This window comes from Lepus europaeus, chromosome 3, assembly GCF_033115175.1.
Source record: "Lepus europaeus isolate LE1 chromosome 3, mLepTim1.pri, whole genome shotgun sequence".
NCBI classification, from domain to species: Eukaryota; Metazoa; Chordata; class Mammalia; order Lagomorpha; family Leporidae; genus Lepus; species Lepus europaeus.
Window position 1 is genome coordinate 138658689 of NC_084829.1, and position 15282 is coordinate 138673970.

The 15282-nt window shown below is 49.0% G+C and overlaps 1 protein-coding gene across 1 annotated transcript in view; it reads left to right on the forward strand.

Annotated features, from left to right (window-relative positions):
* ARFGEF3 (ARFGEF family member 3) overlaps positions 1–15282 on the forward strand; it is a 183321-nt gene that overhangs the window by 120976 nt on the left and 47063 nt on the right. The window contains exons 15-22 of the mRNA XM_062186827.1: positions 1599–1706; positions 2041–2256; positions 2405–2515; positions 4235–4385; positions 6113–6433; positions 8295–8428; positions 10733–10878; positions 13333–13512. Of these exons, the coding sequence (XP_062042811.1) occupies positions 1599–1706; positions 2041–2256; positions 2405–2515; positions 4235–4385; positions 6113–6433; positions 8295–8428; positions 10733–10878; positions 13333–13512 (1367 nt within the window). The remainder of the gene's footprint in view (positions 1–1598; positions 1707–2040; positions 2257–2404; positions 2516–4234; positions 4386–6112; positions 6434–8294; positions 8429–10732; positions 10879–13332; positions 13513–15282) is intronic.

Here is a 15282-nt window from a genome sequence, read left to right on the forward strand (position 1 = left end):
TCCTGTTAAAGTATTCTCTAGAGTGATGGAATTTCAGCATTTAAATAGACTTTGCATTAGCTGATTTTCATCAGTCCCTTACATAGCACATATGAAAAATTTTAATTTTGACAAATGACAATATCTGATGAATGGAATTAGTCAATTTGATCCTTAGTGAGATGAGTTTTAGAGCAACTGGCCTGTTCCCACTTAGCAGCCATATAGATGTCTCTGTGGTTTTGATTCTGTTGTGTAAGCCACAGGTCTCCAGGTTTCTTGAAATTTCTGTAGGAATCAAAGAAAAACCGAAGTCATTTTTAAACACCATGCAAAGAAGTCCCAGCTTACTGGGACAAGAATGAAATCCTAGCCTCAAGAGATAAATGTGTACCACCCTCCTTTTCCACCTCTCCTGGTGTTGCATTCAGCTGTATTAATTATACCCAAGTACCTATATTTCAGCTCCATACTGAGGAACTTAGGGTGCAGATAACAGAGTACCTGCACCACAGGTACAATATCCCTGGTCAATCTTTTCTTGCCAAAATGATAAAAAGTGGTTGATGAGTTAATTCTGTACAGGAGAGTTTATTACCAAAAATTTTAACAGGGCGATTTAAGATCCCATGTTGAGCTGGGATGTGGTGTCATGATGTAGATAGAAGTCAGAAAACACGAATACTAAATCAGATTCCCCTTTGCCAACCTCAAAGGCCTTGGGGAATTTACCTGCTTAAGTATTTATTTCCTGGTGCAGGTGTGTAGATGGGATTCCCACATCCAATTCAGAGTGCCTGGTTTCAAATCCCAGCTCCACTCCTGACTCCAGCTTCCTGCTAGTGCAGGTGCTGAGAGGCAGCAGGGCACAGGGGTGGCTCAGAGAGTTGAGTCCCTGCCACCCGCAGGGGAGGCTGGCATTGGTTGCTGCCTCCCAGCTTCTTCCTGTGCCAACCTCAGCTGTTGTGGACATTTAGGAAGTAATCCAGCAGGTGGGGGCTTGCTTTCTCTCTCTTTCCTTGCCTCTCAAATAAATGAATATTAAAACACACACACACACCCCTCCTCTGACCCTGACTACCTACTTTGAGTTGCTGAAAAAATCAAATGAAAAGATCTTACATGAAAACAGTTTGAAAATTGTAATGTATTCTATCAACAAATTAGCGTTTCACTTTCCCAACAGAATATCTGATTATCTGACCAAAGAGGCTTATTCTCTTAATGCTTAGAGAAAGCACTGAAACAAAAATCCATGTTAGGGTAACCTATCCATATAAAGTCTGGGAATAATATCATGTCTTTGAATAAAAAGAATGTTCAATGATCAAAGTATTTTAAGGGAATAGATTTTCCAACAACAGTACTAGCAGAGTTTACCTTCACTTTTTCAATTAAAAAACATACAACAGCATAATAGAAGAATGCTTTAACAATGAAAGAAAACTGGACTGATTGAATAAAACAATTTATAATGCTCTGATCAATGTTGATATATACTTGGTATATAACAGATACAGTGGATATTTGTTGGGGAAAAAGTGAATACTGTAATGACATTTGTTTGTTTGTGACGGGAGAGTTTCTTTAGGGGAAACTTGACTCTTTTTCCTTGACAGATATTGATGGCTTAGAAAGCAGTGCCATTGGTGGCCAGCTGATGGCCTCAGCTTCTACAGAGTCCCCGTTCACCCAGGGCAGGAGAATTGATGACTCCACAGTGGCAGGTAAGGTCTTGGGTCTTCAGCTCATGAATGTCCATGGGCTGCATGTGTTACCTGCAGTGAAGTCCCTATGTGTTGCCATAAATGAATGAAGATTTTGTCTCACAGGAAGGGGTATCCGATGGACATTACTGGGCCTCACCCAGTGGATGACGCAGCTTTTGTTATTGATAAGCACGTGGTAGAGCACAACCCGATATAACCCATTAGATAAACTTTCCATCACAGAGCTGCATGCAACCCATGATTGGTAATTCGGTGGCCAGAGAATCCCATGCCCTTTGTTGCCAGGTTATTTTTGTCTCTGGAAGGTGACCCACATCCCTTCATGTTGCAGGTGTGGCGTTTGCTCGCTATATTCTGGTTGGCTGCTGGAAGAACTTGATTGATACTTTATCAACCCCACTGACTGGCCGAATGGCGGGGAGCTCCAAGGGGCTGGCCTTCATTCTGGGGGCTGAAGGCATCAAAGAACAGAACCAGAAGGAACGAGATGCCATCTGCATGAGCCTTGATGGGCTGCGGAAAGCTGCTCGGCTAAGCTGTGCTCTAGGTACCGGCCAAGTCGTGCTCCCCAACCTGTGCTGTAAAGGGAGTCACTGGGGATGGCCCCAGTGGGAAGAAGTCTCTTTGAAGGGGTTTTGCTAGGCAAATAGAGGCTGTCCTTTCAGTTAAGGGGTAATGGTTTATTTCTTCTACAGGGGTTGCTGCTAACTGTGCTTCAGCCCTTGCCCAAATGGCGGCTGCCTCCTGTGTCCAGGAAGAGAAAGAAGAAAAAGAAGTCCAAGAACCCAGTGACACTATAGCACAAGGTAACAGCAGAAGGAAACTAATCCACCTGGTTCCCGGGGTCAGGTGTGCACACTCCTGTCTACACCCACACGTGTGCTGGCACTCATCCCTCTTCTGTGTCTGATGCACAGTAGTCCGTGTATAACACTGGTCATGAGGTCCCATTGAACCACAGGTGTTGGGTCAGTTTTGCTTGGGTGCCCTGCAGAGTGCTTTCAGTAGGTCCCTTTGGAGATGAGATTTTCCAACGACAGTGGACCCTGGCAAAGAGGAAAGTACAGATAGCTGCTAGCAGGAGCCCTGTGGGCCCAAGTGGTCAAGTTGTTGATACCTCTCTCCATCATCTGGCCATTGGCTCTCATGCTTCAAGGAGGTACACAGTTGAAGGCTATTCCAACAATGGATGAAGGCAGATGGACCAGTTTTCTGAGAGAAAAATCGAATAGATGGAGTAAATCCATAACAGGGAGCTCAGGAAGTCTTTGCTGTTATTTTTGGGACTCAGGGAAGGGTTGATGTTCCACCTGATAAATCAGTCAATGAAACGGATGAGTATCCAGATAGAAAGGAGAAAATGACCTTGATGATGAAAGACCATCCACACACAGAAGGAAAATGCAAGCGCAGTCCAAATTGTGCTATCAGATCTTTAAAATGGCAGACATTGAAACAGTTGCCCATTTTTAGTTGAGAAAAATAGTTTGGGCCAGTGTCTTTCCAACTTAAATAGAGACCCATTTGAAAGCAAAGTCATTTTGACAGATCACCTGTGCTGACTGAAAAATAGGTATGACAATTTCACTTAAGTATGGTACAACTGTGAACTACATCAAAACCCTAACATTTGTAGTTCTTAAAACTACAAAACCCAAACAAAAATATTCAAATTACATACAAATAAAAAATAACATCAAGGTCAGATTTACAGAGACAAATGATGTTTTGCTAAAAATCACTTTGCCCTTTGCAGCAGGAATATTTTGATATTTCTGTCACATTAGCTTAAGAAAAGGCTCTTGAATTCTTGGCCACCACTCAGTTATTCCCTAGATCTGGTTGCTTGAAACATTTATTCAAGGAGAGCACTGTGTTATTTGGTCATGCCTTGGTATTGTGCATAACTGATGCTCTAAGTCAATGTCTGCATCCTTTCTTAATAGTTGTCTTTTTTTAAAAAACAAAAAAGGATTATTTGGAGCTCACAAATACAAATGTAAATATAGGGAGTAATGATACGGTAATCTTTGGTTATAAAACAGTCATCTTGGTGCTCAGAATACACATCCGTAATTTTAGAGCTGATCATCATAATGAAAGCATAATATTAAAATAATCTCAGAACGTGAAAGAAATCTTCTGTGTTACCATTGTGAGTGCACAGGGGAGGGTGGAGAGTCTGGGCACAGATGTCTTTAGCTGGAATCAGTACACAAAGCCCATCAACACCTCCAAGCCTGACTCACAGTCCATGGGTGCCTGGAAGGAACTACACCTACCAGCCCGGGGTCTACCTGACTTCTGGAGCCACAAAGCAGGGGTCACCAATGTTTGTAGAGCCTGTTGGCTGGGTAGTTTGCATGGGGAGCCGTAGAGACATGCCAGAGAGGAGCTTGCTACCAGTGAAGTCTGCTTTCCTCTTGCCCTTGCATGACAACACGTTCTTCATTTTCACCCTTTCTCTCTCCCTTTCTGTCTCCCTCGCTCAGACTGTTATTTTAATAAATGTCTTTCTGGCACAGTGAAACTAAAAGTGGAGCAGAAACTGGAGCAGATTGGGAAGCTGCAAGGGGTGTGGCTGCACACAGCCCACGTCTTGTGCATGGATGCCATCCTCAGCGTAGGCCTGGAGATGGGAAGCCACAACCCGGACTGCTGGCCACACGTGTTCAGGTGCATGATGGGATCCCCACCCCTTGATGTCATCAACCCTGCCTTGGGAAGCCGGGGCGGGGGGGGGGGGTGTAGGCTCAAGGGTCTGCCAGTGTTATAACAGGTTATGATGATTCGCAGAGTTTGAATAAACTCCAAATGGGAGAGGAAAAGAGAAGAGGGAATGGGGGCACCACTGAATGTATGTTTTGGAGAACAAAGTGACAGAACAGGATTAAAGGATTTTTTTATTTATCTGTTGACATTGTCTGTGGGAGATAATGTGTTCTACCAAGGAAGAAAAACCAACTTCTTAAATAGTGGATGGTAAGAGACCATGTAAGTTAAGTATCACTTTGTGAATCTAAAAAATGGCCATGTCTTGCTGAATGTCTATCAGTGTCCTCTTTATTTAAAGAAGGATTTTAGGCAGTTTTTGTGGAAATATGAAGTGCAAGATAGCTACTTTTAATTTATCTAGGTAAAGAAAAACAGGATCATACAACTGTGTCCCAGACTGGCCGGAAATTTCACTGCAAGCCAGTGGCATCAAAGGGAAAAGAAACTCCCCATTAGCAGCAATTCATTCACAGTTCGTGTAAGACAGAAACCAAGCAGTAGAGCCAAAGCCTTGGCATTAGGGCAGATCTGGAACAATTGGAAGGAAGGTACTGTGCTCACAGGGGCAGGTGTCAGGCTGTCCTTGTCCTCAATGACACACACTCCAGGCCTCTCACCATGCACAGTGCAGGCAGAGCAGCGACGGGGCGGGGGCAGCAGCAGCAGGGTGAGGGCCCAGGGCACAGCCAGATCTGGGTTCAGTTTGACCCCTTCAAAATGAACACTGCCGTGAATGTCCCATTTCAAAGAGGAGAACATGCAGAATATTTCTGATTGAGAGCCCAGGCATGAGAGGAACACAGGAAAGGACCAGGATTGATTAACCAGGAACAAACTGTGATTTAATATAGAGTTTGCTGCTCCTTAGGAAAGAAAAAAGCAAAAGGCTCGGGTGGTCCCCAAGTCCAATGTATGGCATTGAAAAGTGCCCTAAGGATAGCGCATCAGAGTCAAGATGCTGTTGACTGGGAGCTAGACTTACTCTGGAATCGGGGGCCTCTTCCAACCCATCTCAATCCCAAGTCCTGTTGGGAACAAACACTGAACGGTGGCAGTTGCACCACATGTTGTGACTTCTCTCTGTGTTTGTCATGATTAGGGGACTGCCCCGATCCCTTGCCCCAAACCCCACCCCAATGTGAGCTACTGGGAGCGATCAGGACCAGGCAGGACTTGGCTGGACAGAACCCCTTAGTGGTCGGAGGGCCTGTCCCTCCCGAGGGTATCTGAAAGTAAGGGAATCCTCTCCAGTGCCGAATCTGAGCCCTGCATACAGAGGATGAGGGTTCCTTTTGGGGAAAAAGGGCTCCACCAACCAGAGCCCCGCTAAGCCAGTAGGCTCCACTGAATGTCACCAGTGAGGAGGGCTTTGCTGCCTGCCCTTGCCCACGTGGAGTGTGAGAATCCGAGGAGCCTTATACCCACTTTGAGGCTGTGTGGTTCAACTCCAAAGGAAAAAAAAAATATGTATAGAACAGAAAGAGGTCAGGGAGGGAGGGAGAGAGCCTGAGGGTGGGGAATCAGGGAGGGTGGTGGAGCTGGCTGGATTTCCTCTGTATGTGCATGTGTGTTGATGTCACTGTTGGCTGAGCGGCACTCACTGGCCACTTATCTGCGGCTCTTTGCAGGGTGTGTGAGTACGTGGGCACATTGGAGCATACCCACTTCAGCGACGCCACCTCGCAGCCCCCTGTGACCATCAGCCAGCCCCAGAAGGTGTCCGGGAGCTCTGGGCTCCTTGGGGACCCTGAGTGTGAGGGCTCACTGCAGGAGCAGAGCCTGGAGCCAGGGTCCTCCCTGAGCACGGCCCCTGTCGTCCAGCCCCTCTCCATTCAAGAACTGGTCCGGGAAGGCAGCCGGGGCCGGGCCTCGGACTTCCGCGGCGGCAGCCTCATGACCGGGAGCAGCGCTGCCAAGGTGGTGCTCAGCCTCTCCACCCAGGCTGACAGGTGCGTGGCACGGCCGTCTGTCCGCTCTCAGCATCATAGGGACAGCTCCGTGCATTAGCCACTCACTGCAACTCTTCTGATCTGTGTCAACCATAGGTGTCTCCACCACCAAACCCCTATCTGAAAGTGAAGCCTTTTCTAATGGCTAAGATATAGGGTCGAACTCTGCACTTACCCTCTCACCTTGTGCAGCCTCCTCCTGGTGTCTTCACTGGTGAAATCGGGTCATTTCTGAACATAGCTCCATGGGGTTCTCATGAGGTTAACTTCAGTATTAAACCTAAGGCCAAGAACAAAGCTTGGCAAACAGCAAAACCCCACTGTTTTTATGATGCGCACTGCTTACAACATCCTATACCCAAGAGTATGCGATGTTGTTTATGGATGTCCCATGACCGTGAGAAGGTAAAGAGGGGAAAACATTGTCTCAACTGTTGGATGACACTTCTTGATGCTGAAAGTGCTTTTTGTTGCTAGTTATACATCGAAGTGCCCCATTTAACTCTTTCAGCATTATGCCCCACACCAGCCAGCCTGGGTACAGTAAGGAGGATGGGGGCCAGTGCTGTAGAGTAGTAGGTTAAGCCTATGCCTACGGCGCCAGCATCCCATATGAGTGCCAGGAAAGCAGTGGAACATGGCCCAAGTCCTTGGGCCCCTGCACCCACATGGGAGAACCAGAAGCTCCTGGCTCCTGGCTTCAGATCAGCTCAGCTCCACTATTGCAGCCATTTGGGGAGTGAACCAGCTGATGGAAAACTTGTCTCTCCATCTCTCCCTCTCTCTGTAACTCTGCCTCTCAAATAAATAAGCCAGGAGACTGGCTTACCCCATTCCGCATTGTGGCCACAGAAAACTGATGCTCTTCATTCTGCTCCCTGGTGTCTTCTTCCTAGTCCTACTCTGGTGTCTCCAGCGCCTCCTTGACCTTGTCTGCTGGAAGTGTCTGTGCCCCGTGGCATGGGAAACAAAAGGAACCTGCAAGGTGCATTAGGTTCTGGAACATTCTTTGCCCCCATAGATGTTTGAGCTCCTCTGATGTCCAGGGCTCTTGGTGTGTGAGGCCAGAGCCCCACAGGTGGTTTCCAGGATCAGCCCTTACTGTTTTTGTCTCCTCAACACAAAGCTCATCAGTCGTAGGCAACCAGAAGCCTCTTAATTGGTTTATGGTATTTTAAAAATATAACATGAAATTGAAGCTAATCCTGAGGATTCTATTGCTAGTTACTCAGTGTCTGGGGGTGATGCTTGGCCACCTTTCACTTTTCTTTAAGATTGATTTAAAAGGCAAAGTTACAGAGAAAAAGAGACAGAGAGATTGAGATCTTCCATCTACTGGTTCACTCCCCAGAGGGCACAACAGCTAGGGCTGAACCAGGCCAGAGCCGGGAGCCGGGGGGGGGGGGGGGTGGTCTCCCTCTGGTTGGCAGGGGCCCAAACACTTGTGCCATCTTCTGCTGCTTTTCCCAGGTCACCAGCAGGGTGTTGGGTCAGAAGTGGAGCAGCCAGGACATGAACCAGTGCCCATATGAGATGTTGGCCTTGCTGGCAGCGGCTTTACCCATCACACCACAGCGCCAGCCCCCACCTTTCACCTTCTCACCTGTGCCAACCATGGCTGGGCTAGACCATGAAGACACAGAGACTTTTTTAGAATATGTTTTGCACCTTTTAGATGGAGCTCTCGTGGTTGGAACAGGCTCTTACACTGTGATAACAGATATAATAATACCATACATTTGTCTTCAGTATTTATGCAACAGTATCATTAATCACATCAACCAAATTACCATAATCATTCCACCACAAGGGTCCTGCTGAACTGCTTCCAAGTCACAGATCTCCTTCTGTTTGCTCCCAGGCTCTTTGAAGACGCCACGGAGAAGCTGAACCTCACGGCGTTGGGGGGGTTTCTTTACCAGCTGAAGAAAGCATCGCAGGCGCAGCTTTTCCATTCTGTCACGGACACGGTCGACTACTCCCTGGCGATGCCAGGTAATTCTTTCCCTGAGGAAAGCACGCCAGGAGGCGAGCAGAAACAGCCCGGGTCTCTGATCCCAACAAAGGAGTTCAATCCATGGTCCCACTGCCTGCGGTCACGCTGGCGAAGCTCAAGTGCAGGCTCATCTTCCAGTTCTCAGGCATGAAGTGGGGCAGGGTGTGAGTCTTCGTAAATGGAAGCCTTGCTGCTCCCACCGCTGCGGGTGGCAGCCCTGGAGCTGAGGTTTATGCTTGTGATGGGGAAATCACACGGCTACTCTGTAAGATGTAGGTAGCTTCCCCTGGAGGGCGGGGCATCTTCTCTGTATTGCAGACCACTCTGTGTAGCCAACTTCCCGAAGTAACTAGCGATTCCGGAGGGGATGCTGAGAGCGAGAAAATGGAAGCAGAAACAGGAACAGAAGCCTCATCCCACTCTGAGAAAAACCGCAACCAGGGCTTATCCCGTCCATGGCGGGCCAGTATCCCTGTCTCCCTAAGGATGAGGCCAGGTGGAAGGAAAGGCTCTCTAGAGGCCAGCCTTGTGGAAGAGGGAGAATTGCACTGCATTGCCCACGGCTCCCAGTTGGGTGGCAGGTGGCTCAGGGCAGAACTGTGCGGCAGCAGCACAGGGGGCGGAAACCGTGCCTCGCAAAGGGCGAGTTCTGGCAGGGGCAAGGAGCCCTGTGTGGGGAACTACACCCACCGTGAGGTGCCTTCCACCCTTAGGAATCTAAACTGTCAAGTGCAATCGATGAGGGGACTTCACAAAGTTCCTGGAAAATGGAATTAAAGGTACATTTATTTTGATGCAAAAAAAAAAAAAAAAGTTGGAATCTATGCATCCAAAAGGTCCTTAGAAAGTTCTTCCAAGATATGTATTATGAAAAACTATGCAAGAGCATCAAAAACTTTTTGCACCAAAAACTTGTCTGTCAGTTTCACTCTCCGTGAACTTCATGAGTCACCATTGTATCTGGTCTTCTGCTCCTTGCAGCAGATCTTGATTTGAGAAGATGTCCTCCACTAGTTTGTAATAGACTTGGAAACCTTAGCTAAAGAAAGCCACCTCTTGGAGTCATCCAACTTCTGGAGTATCCCTGAGCCCAGGGGTGACCTGCAAAGTTGCAATGGAGAAGACACCAGGCTCTGAGCTCTAGCAAAAAGAATGAGCAGACTTGGGGAAAGGCAGTAAACTTGGGAGGAGAGAGAATGAGTTTTGGAGTCAGCCAAATATGACTTCCCAGCTGCATTGCCCAAAGCAAGTCACCTCCCCTTTCAGTCATTCAGCGTTCAACTCTGTAACATGGCAAGTTTTCTTTTCCTTTTTTGCTTTGTGAGGTTGTTTTAAAAATGAAAGTGATGAGAGATGTAAAGAACCTACACAGTATCTGGGGTAAACATTCGTTAATTACCTGTGACTCTTGTTGTGCTTATCCTGAAGCTTAGTTGAAATGCAGAGCTGACTGGGAAGGAGCCTTGGAGTTGGGAGGGCCAGGTATGGAGCAGCACTGGGTAGGGAGCCTACAGGGAGCAGTGGGACATGAGCAAGAAGGAAGTGGAGAGGCCAAGAGACAGGGAGGGGCAAAGCAGAAGCGAGAGATCAGAGCGGGCAAGGATTACACTGCAGAGGACGGCAGGTCTTAACCTTAACCTAGTCAGCACCTTGCTGACTACCAGAGGAGGGCCTGGCCTGCTTAGCAAGGGCTTCCAGGGTGCCATGAAGGACTGGTAGAGTAGATGGCAGCTGAGAAGGATGACGGTGACAACAGTAATAATGGTAGCTAACAGCATTCATCAGTTAGTGCGTGCTGGGCGCTGCTCTGAGCACTTGATGTAAGTTAACATGTCTAACCCTTAGAGCACCTTTAGGTGGTAGGTATGATTACCCCAGTCCTACAGATGAGATAACTGGGGGTCGAAGGGAGCAGTCTTTGACCCAGTGTAATAGAACCGCTGAATGGTGGAGCCAGGAGTAGAGTCCGTGCCGTCTGACTCCCGAACCCTCCTGCTTAGCTGCTGTGCCATTGCTCCGGGTCATTGAGTGTTGTTCTCACCTGTCGTGTCCCAGGGCCTAGATCAAGGAGTAAACACAAGAGGGAGGGGGAGAGGCCCTGGCCTTCTGTGCTGAGCCCCCTCTCCTCCTCCTCCCCCTCCCTTTTAGCAACCCTGGGCCCTCTCTTCCCTCAGTTGGCACACATCAAATAATCCAACTAGTCCCAGCGCAGCACCTAGATTTTCAGCCTCTCTGAGCTTGAGGACGTCAGACTGTTCCTCAGCTTTGGCTTTCTAGCTTATTATGGTCTTGCCTGCCTGTAGGAGAAGTGAAATCCACCCACGACCGAAAAAGTGCCCTCCACCTGTTCCGCCTTGGGGATGCTATGCTGAGGATCGTGCGCAGCAAGGCGCGGCCCCTGCTCCACGTGATGCGCTGCTGGAGCCTCGTGGCACCCCACCTGGTGGAGGTGAGTGCCTGGAGGGTGGGACAAACCTGCCAGCCCCCAGAACTCCTGCCGTGGAGCCAGCACAGGGCTCCCGGGTGGTGTGTTGGGTAGAGAGCGCCAGGGCCGTGGAGCAGTGGAAATCTTTGCATCACCTGCTCACAAACATCACTGGTCTGTGGTTCTACCGCAGGCAATCAAGAATCACCACAAAGGCCAGGGCTACCCTGACCTCGCTCTGCCCTCTTTCTTTACCACTGAGCGTCCCAGCCGCCTTGCACAACCAGCTTTTCATTCTTTATGCTCTGGCATCTGCCTATGCCTGCAGCTAAAAGACAAGCAGATGGCTCTGAAGATCTTCATTTTTGTAAATAAATACAGTTGAGTCTTTGGTTCCTGCCAATCTCTTAATTTCTAATCACTAAATGATCACTGACTATATAGTGCCCTTTCAGTAGGGGAGCCCTACGTCCTAGTTTTCCCAGTAAAATTAATACTAGGCTCCTTTCACTCTCCAATGGAAAGCAGTTCATGTGATAAAATGTATTGGGGCCGGTGCTGTGGCATAATGGGTACAGCTACCACCTTCAGTGCCGACATCCCATATGGGTGCCCGTTCGAGTCCCGGCTGCTCCATTTCCAATCCAGCTTCCTGCTATGGCCTGGGAAATCAGCATAAGATGGCCCAAGTCCTTTAGCCTCTGCACCCATGTGGGAGACCTGGAAGAAGCTCCTGGCTCCTGGCTTCAGATCAGCCCAGCTCTAGCTGTGGTGGCTATTTGTGGAGTAAACCAGTGGATGGAAGACTTCTCTCTCTGCCTCTGCTTTTCTGTAACTCTCAACCTTTCAAATAAATAAGTAAATAAATAAATATTTGAAAGGCAGAGCTGCAGATAGAGGGGAGGAGGAAGGGGGTGATGGGGGGGGAGAGAATGAATGAGAATGAGAATATCTTCCATCTGTGGCGCAAATGGCAGCAATAGCCTCGGCTAGGCCAGACCAAAGCCAGGAGCTTCATCCAGGTGTCCTACATGGGTGCAAGGGCCCAAACACTTGGGCCATCTTCTGCAACTTTCCCAGGCCCGTCAGCAGGGAACTGGATTGGAAGTGGAGCAACCGGGACTTTAATCATTGCTCTGATTTGGAATGCTGGTGTTGCAAGTGGCAGCTTGGCCCACTATGCCACAATGCCAGCCCCCATGGGATAAATTTTATGGCAAGTCTACATCTAAGCATCTCAGTACCTGGTGACTGATGACTCCCAGGTTGCTGGTATTACTCTGTTTTGCAGCAAAAACTATTCTAAATTCTATTCTATCTGGTAAAGATATATCATAAATTATTTTTTGGAACCTAATTCAGTAACCTAAGAACTTTCTAGAAAGGAAAATGGGTAGCAAATTGCAACCTCGACATGGGACAGAGTCCTATGGTTTCCTTTTGCACTATAAAAAACTACTTCAAACACCCAGTGGCTTCAGACAACAACCATTGATTTAGCTCATGATTCTTTGGGTCACAAATTCTTCTGGTAAGTTCCGGTCTGTGCCAGGTTGGGCTGGGCTTGGCTCAGCTGGCCTTATTTATGTATCAGTGGTCAGCTGGTTCATGATGACCTTAACTCATCAGCCCAGACAAACTGGACTCTTTCTCAGGGGTGGGAACATCTGGACTGGGGGCCATGTAAAGCCCAGAAAATCATTTGGTCTTGACCTTCCAAGGCAACCGCAGGTGGGACTTGAAATTCAGTAAATCTCTAGCAGGCTCATTTTCAAGTCACTCATTTTGTGTGGCCCCTGAATGATACGAATATCTCCAAATGACCTCTAGCAGAATCAAAGGTTCCCCACCCCTGCGTGGTCTCTCATGTGGTCCGGTCTCCAGCACACCAGCCCCCACATATTCTGTGGTTTTCCTAGGACTTCAAGGAGCAGCAGAAGGCTAGACCCCAAATCATAATTTCATAATCCCCATTGTTGTGCCACTGGCCCAAAAGCCCCACGTGCAAACCCAGGGTCAGCGTGGGACAGGACCATTGGAGGCCCTGATACTAGGAGGCAGAGACCAGCTAGAGCTCTGGTTGCGGCTGAGCCACCTCACTGAGGCTCCGACAATGGCCTCTGTGATCCTCATGTGCACGGGACAAGGCTATGGATGAGACCATGAGCCGTTCCCCCTCCAGGTCCTGGGGTCTTTATGGTGAGCGTATTCTAGACCATCTAAGAAAACTGTCATGTTTTGTTTCCTGAAGAAAGAAATGACTAGGAACTCTATTAAAGAGAAATTCTAGCTGGGCCTGACCAGTTGGTTGAATTTCTTCCGATGCAGTTCGCTGCATAGTTCCTCTTAGCCCTTAGACATGCGGTGACGTCAGCAGAGTTGCTGCTCCTGCCTCTGGGTGCCCAGGAGGGCAGGGGAAGCCCCGTTCTCCCACGCCTGGTGCCCTCTCGCTGTTCCACTGTGCCCTGGCTTTTGCAGGCTGCCTGCCACAAGGAAAGGCGCGTGTCGCAGAAGGCCGTCTCCTTCATCCACGACATCCTGACGGAGGTGCTCACCGGCTGGAGCGAGCCGCCTCACTTTCACTTCAACGAAGCCCTCTTCCGGCCTCTCGAGCGCATCATGCAGCTGGAGCTGTGCGATGAGGACGTCCAGGACCAGGTGAGGGGCCCGGGCTCGCAGCGGCGTCCACACCACAGCCGGCTTTTGCCCAGGGCAGCGGCAGGCACTTTTCTCTGCTCTTTTCGTACTTGATCTTCCCTATAATCTTGAGTCAGTGGCACAGCGAGGTTCAGCAGCCCAGGGAAGAATGCGTAGGTAGTGATTGAACTTCAGCCCATGCGGTCTGGCTGTCCTGCTGTGTCTGCTTATTCCCAACCTGCATTTCTAAGCCCCAGCACAGTCTCTGCTCAGAGACAAAGTGTAAAGGAATTAACTGGTGACTTCACGCTAACGCAATGGCGAGCAAAGAACATAGCCAGGCCCTGTCTCAGAAATGCACTAAACATGCTGAATAGAGGTTGACAGATTCCTTTGAAATATGCCGGAGAGGAAATCAGGAATGTAAGGTGCTCAGGACCAAGTGAGGATGGGACGCTGGAGAAGGAGCAGAGCCCAGGCCTTCAGCCGATTGATCCTGCGGGCATTTGTCATCGGGTGAAGAGTTCTCTGTGTGTCCCGTTGTTGAGGGCCAAGGAACAGAAGAGAAACATCAGTGCAAATGTCCAGAAGCTGCGGTTTGCTCCAGCCGAGATGGAGCTAGACATGAGCCCAAGTACTTCCCTCTCTGAGGATACTGCCCCTTCCTCCCTCCCTCCTTCCCTCCCTCCCTCCCTCCCTCCTTCCCTCCTCCCCTCCCTCCATCCCTCCTCCCCTTCCTCCTTCCCTCCTCCCCTCCCTCCATCCCTCCTTCCCTCTCTTCCTCCCTCCCTCTCTTCCCCCTCTTCCTCCCTCCCTCCCTTTCCTCCTTCCCTCCCTCCCTCCCTCCTTCCTTCCCTTTCTTTCATCTACCTTTATTTTACTTTAAAAGCAGAGAGACAGAGAGATCTCCTGTCGACTGGTTCCCTCCCACAAATGCCCATAGCAGCCAGGCCTGGGCCACGCCTGGACCAGAAGTTGGAAACTCAGTCTGGGTCTTCTGTGTGGGAGGCAGGGACCCAGCCACTTGAGCCATAACCTGTTACCTCCCAGGGTGTACGTTACAGGAATCTAGGACCAGACGCAGAGCTGCGACTCAAACCCAGGTGTGCTGATCTGGTGTGTGTGTGTGTGTGTGTGTGTCCCAAGGGGACAAAACAGCCGGTGCTATGGCCTAGCTGGTTAAGCCTCTGCCTGCAATGCTGGCATCCCACATGGGCGCCAATTCAAATCCCAGCTGCTCTGCTTCTGATCCAGCTGCTAATGTCCTGGGGAAAGCAGTGGAAGATGACCCAAATGCTTGGGCACCTGGCCACTCATGAGGGAGACCTGGAAGAAGCTCCTGGCTCCTGTCTTTGGCCTGGCCTGGCCCCAGCCATTGTGACCACCTGAGGAGTGAACCAGCAGATGGAAGACCTCTCTGTCTCCCTCTCTGTATAGCTTTCAAATAAATAGATAAATCTTTTTTTAAAATGAAACCACAAAACACAGGGAAAAACAGGGCAACAGTTAGAGTTGCAGATGACATAATCAGCCCTTGAAAGAATTGAACTAAAATATTGGTATCTTCCACGTGAACATTAAAATGTCTAGTAAATAATTTTTTGGAAAAGCCTGGTATATAAGAACCAGCTGCCAAAGGTGGAAAGGCCTAGGAGACTGAGGAAAGAAAGAGGCAAATCCAGGATTATACAAAGGCTGATTTATTCGGGAGACTTGGAAGCATGGTGTCAGGTGGCCACAGGACAGTGGAACCCCATACCACAGAGCAAGAGGTAAGGACTTTTATGGACA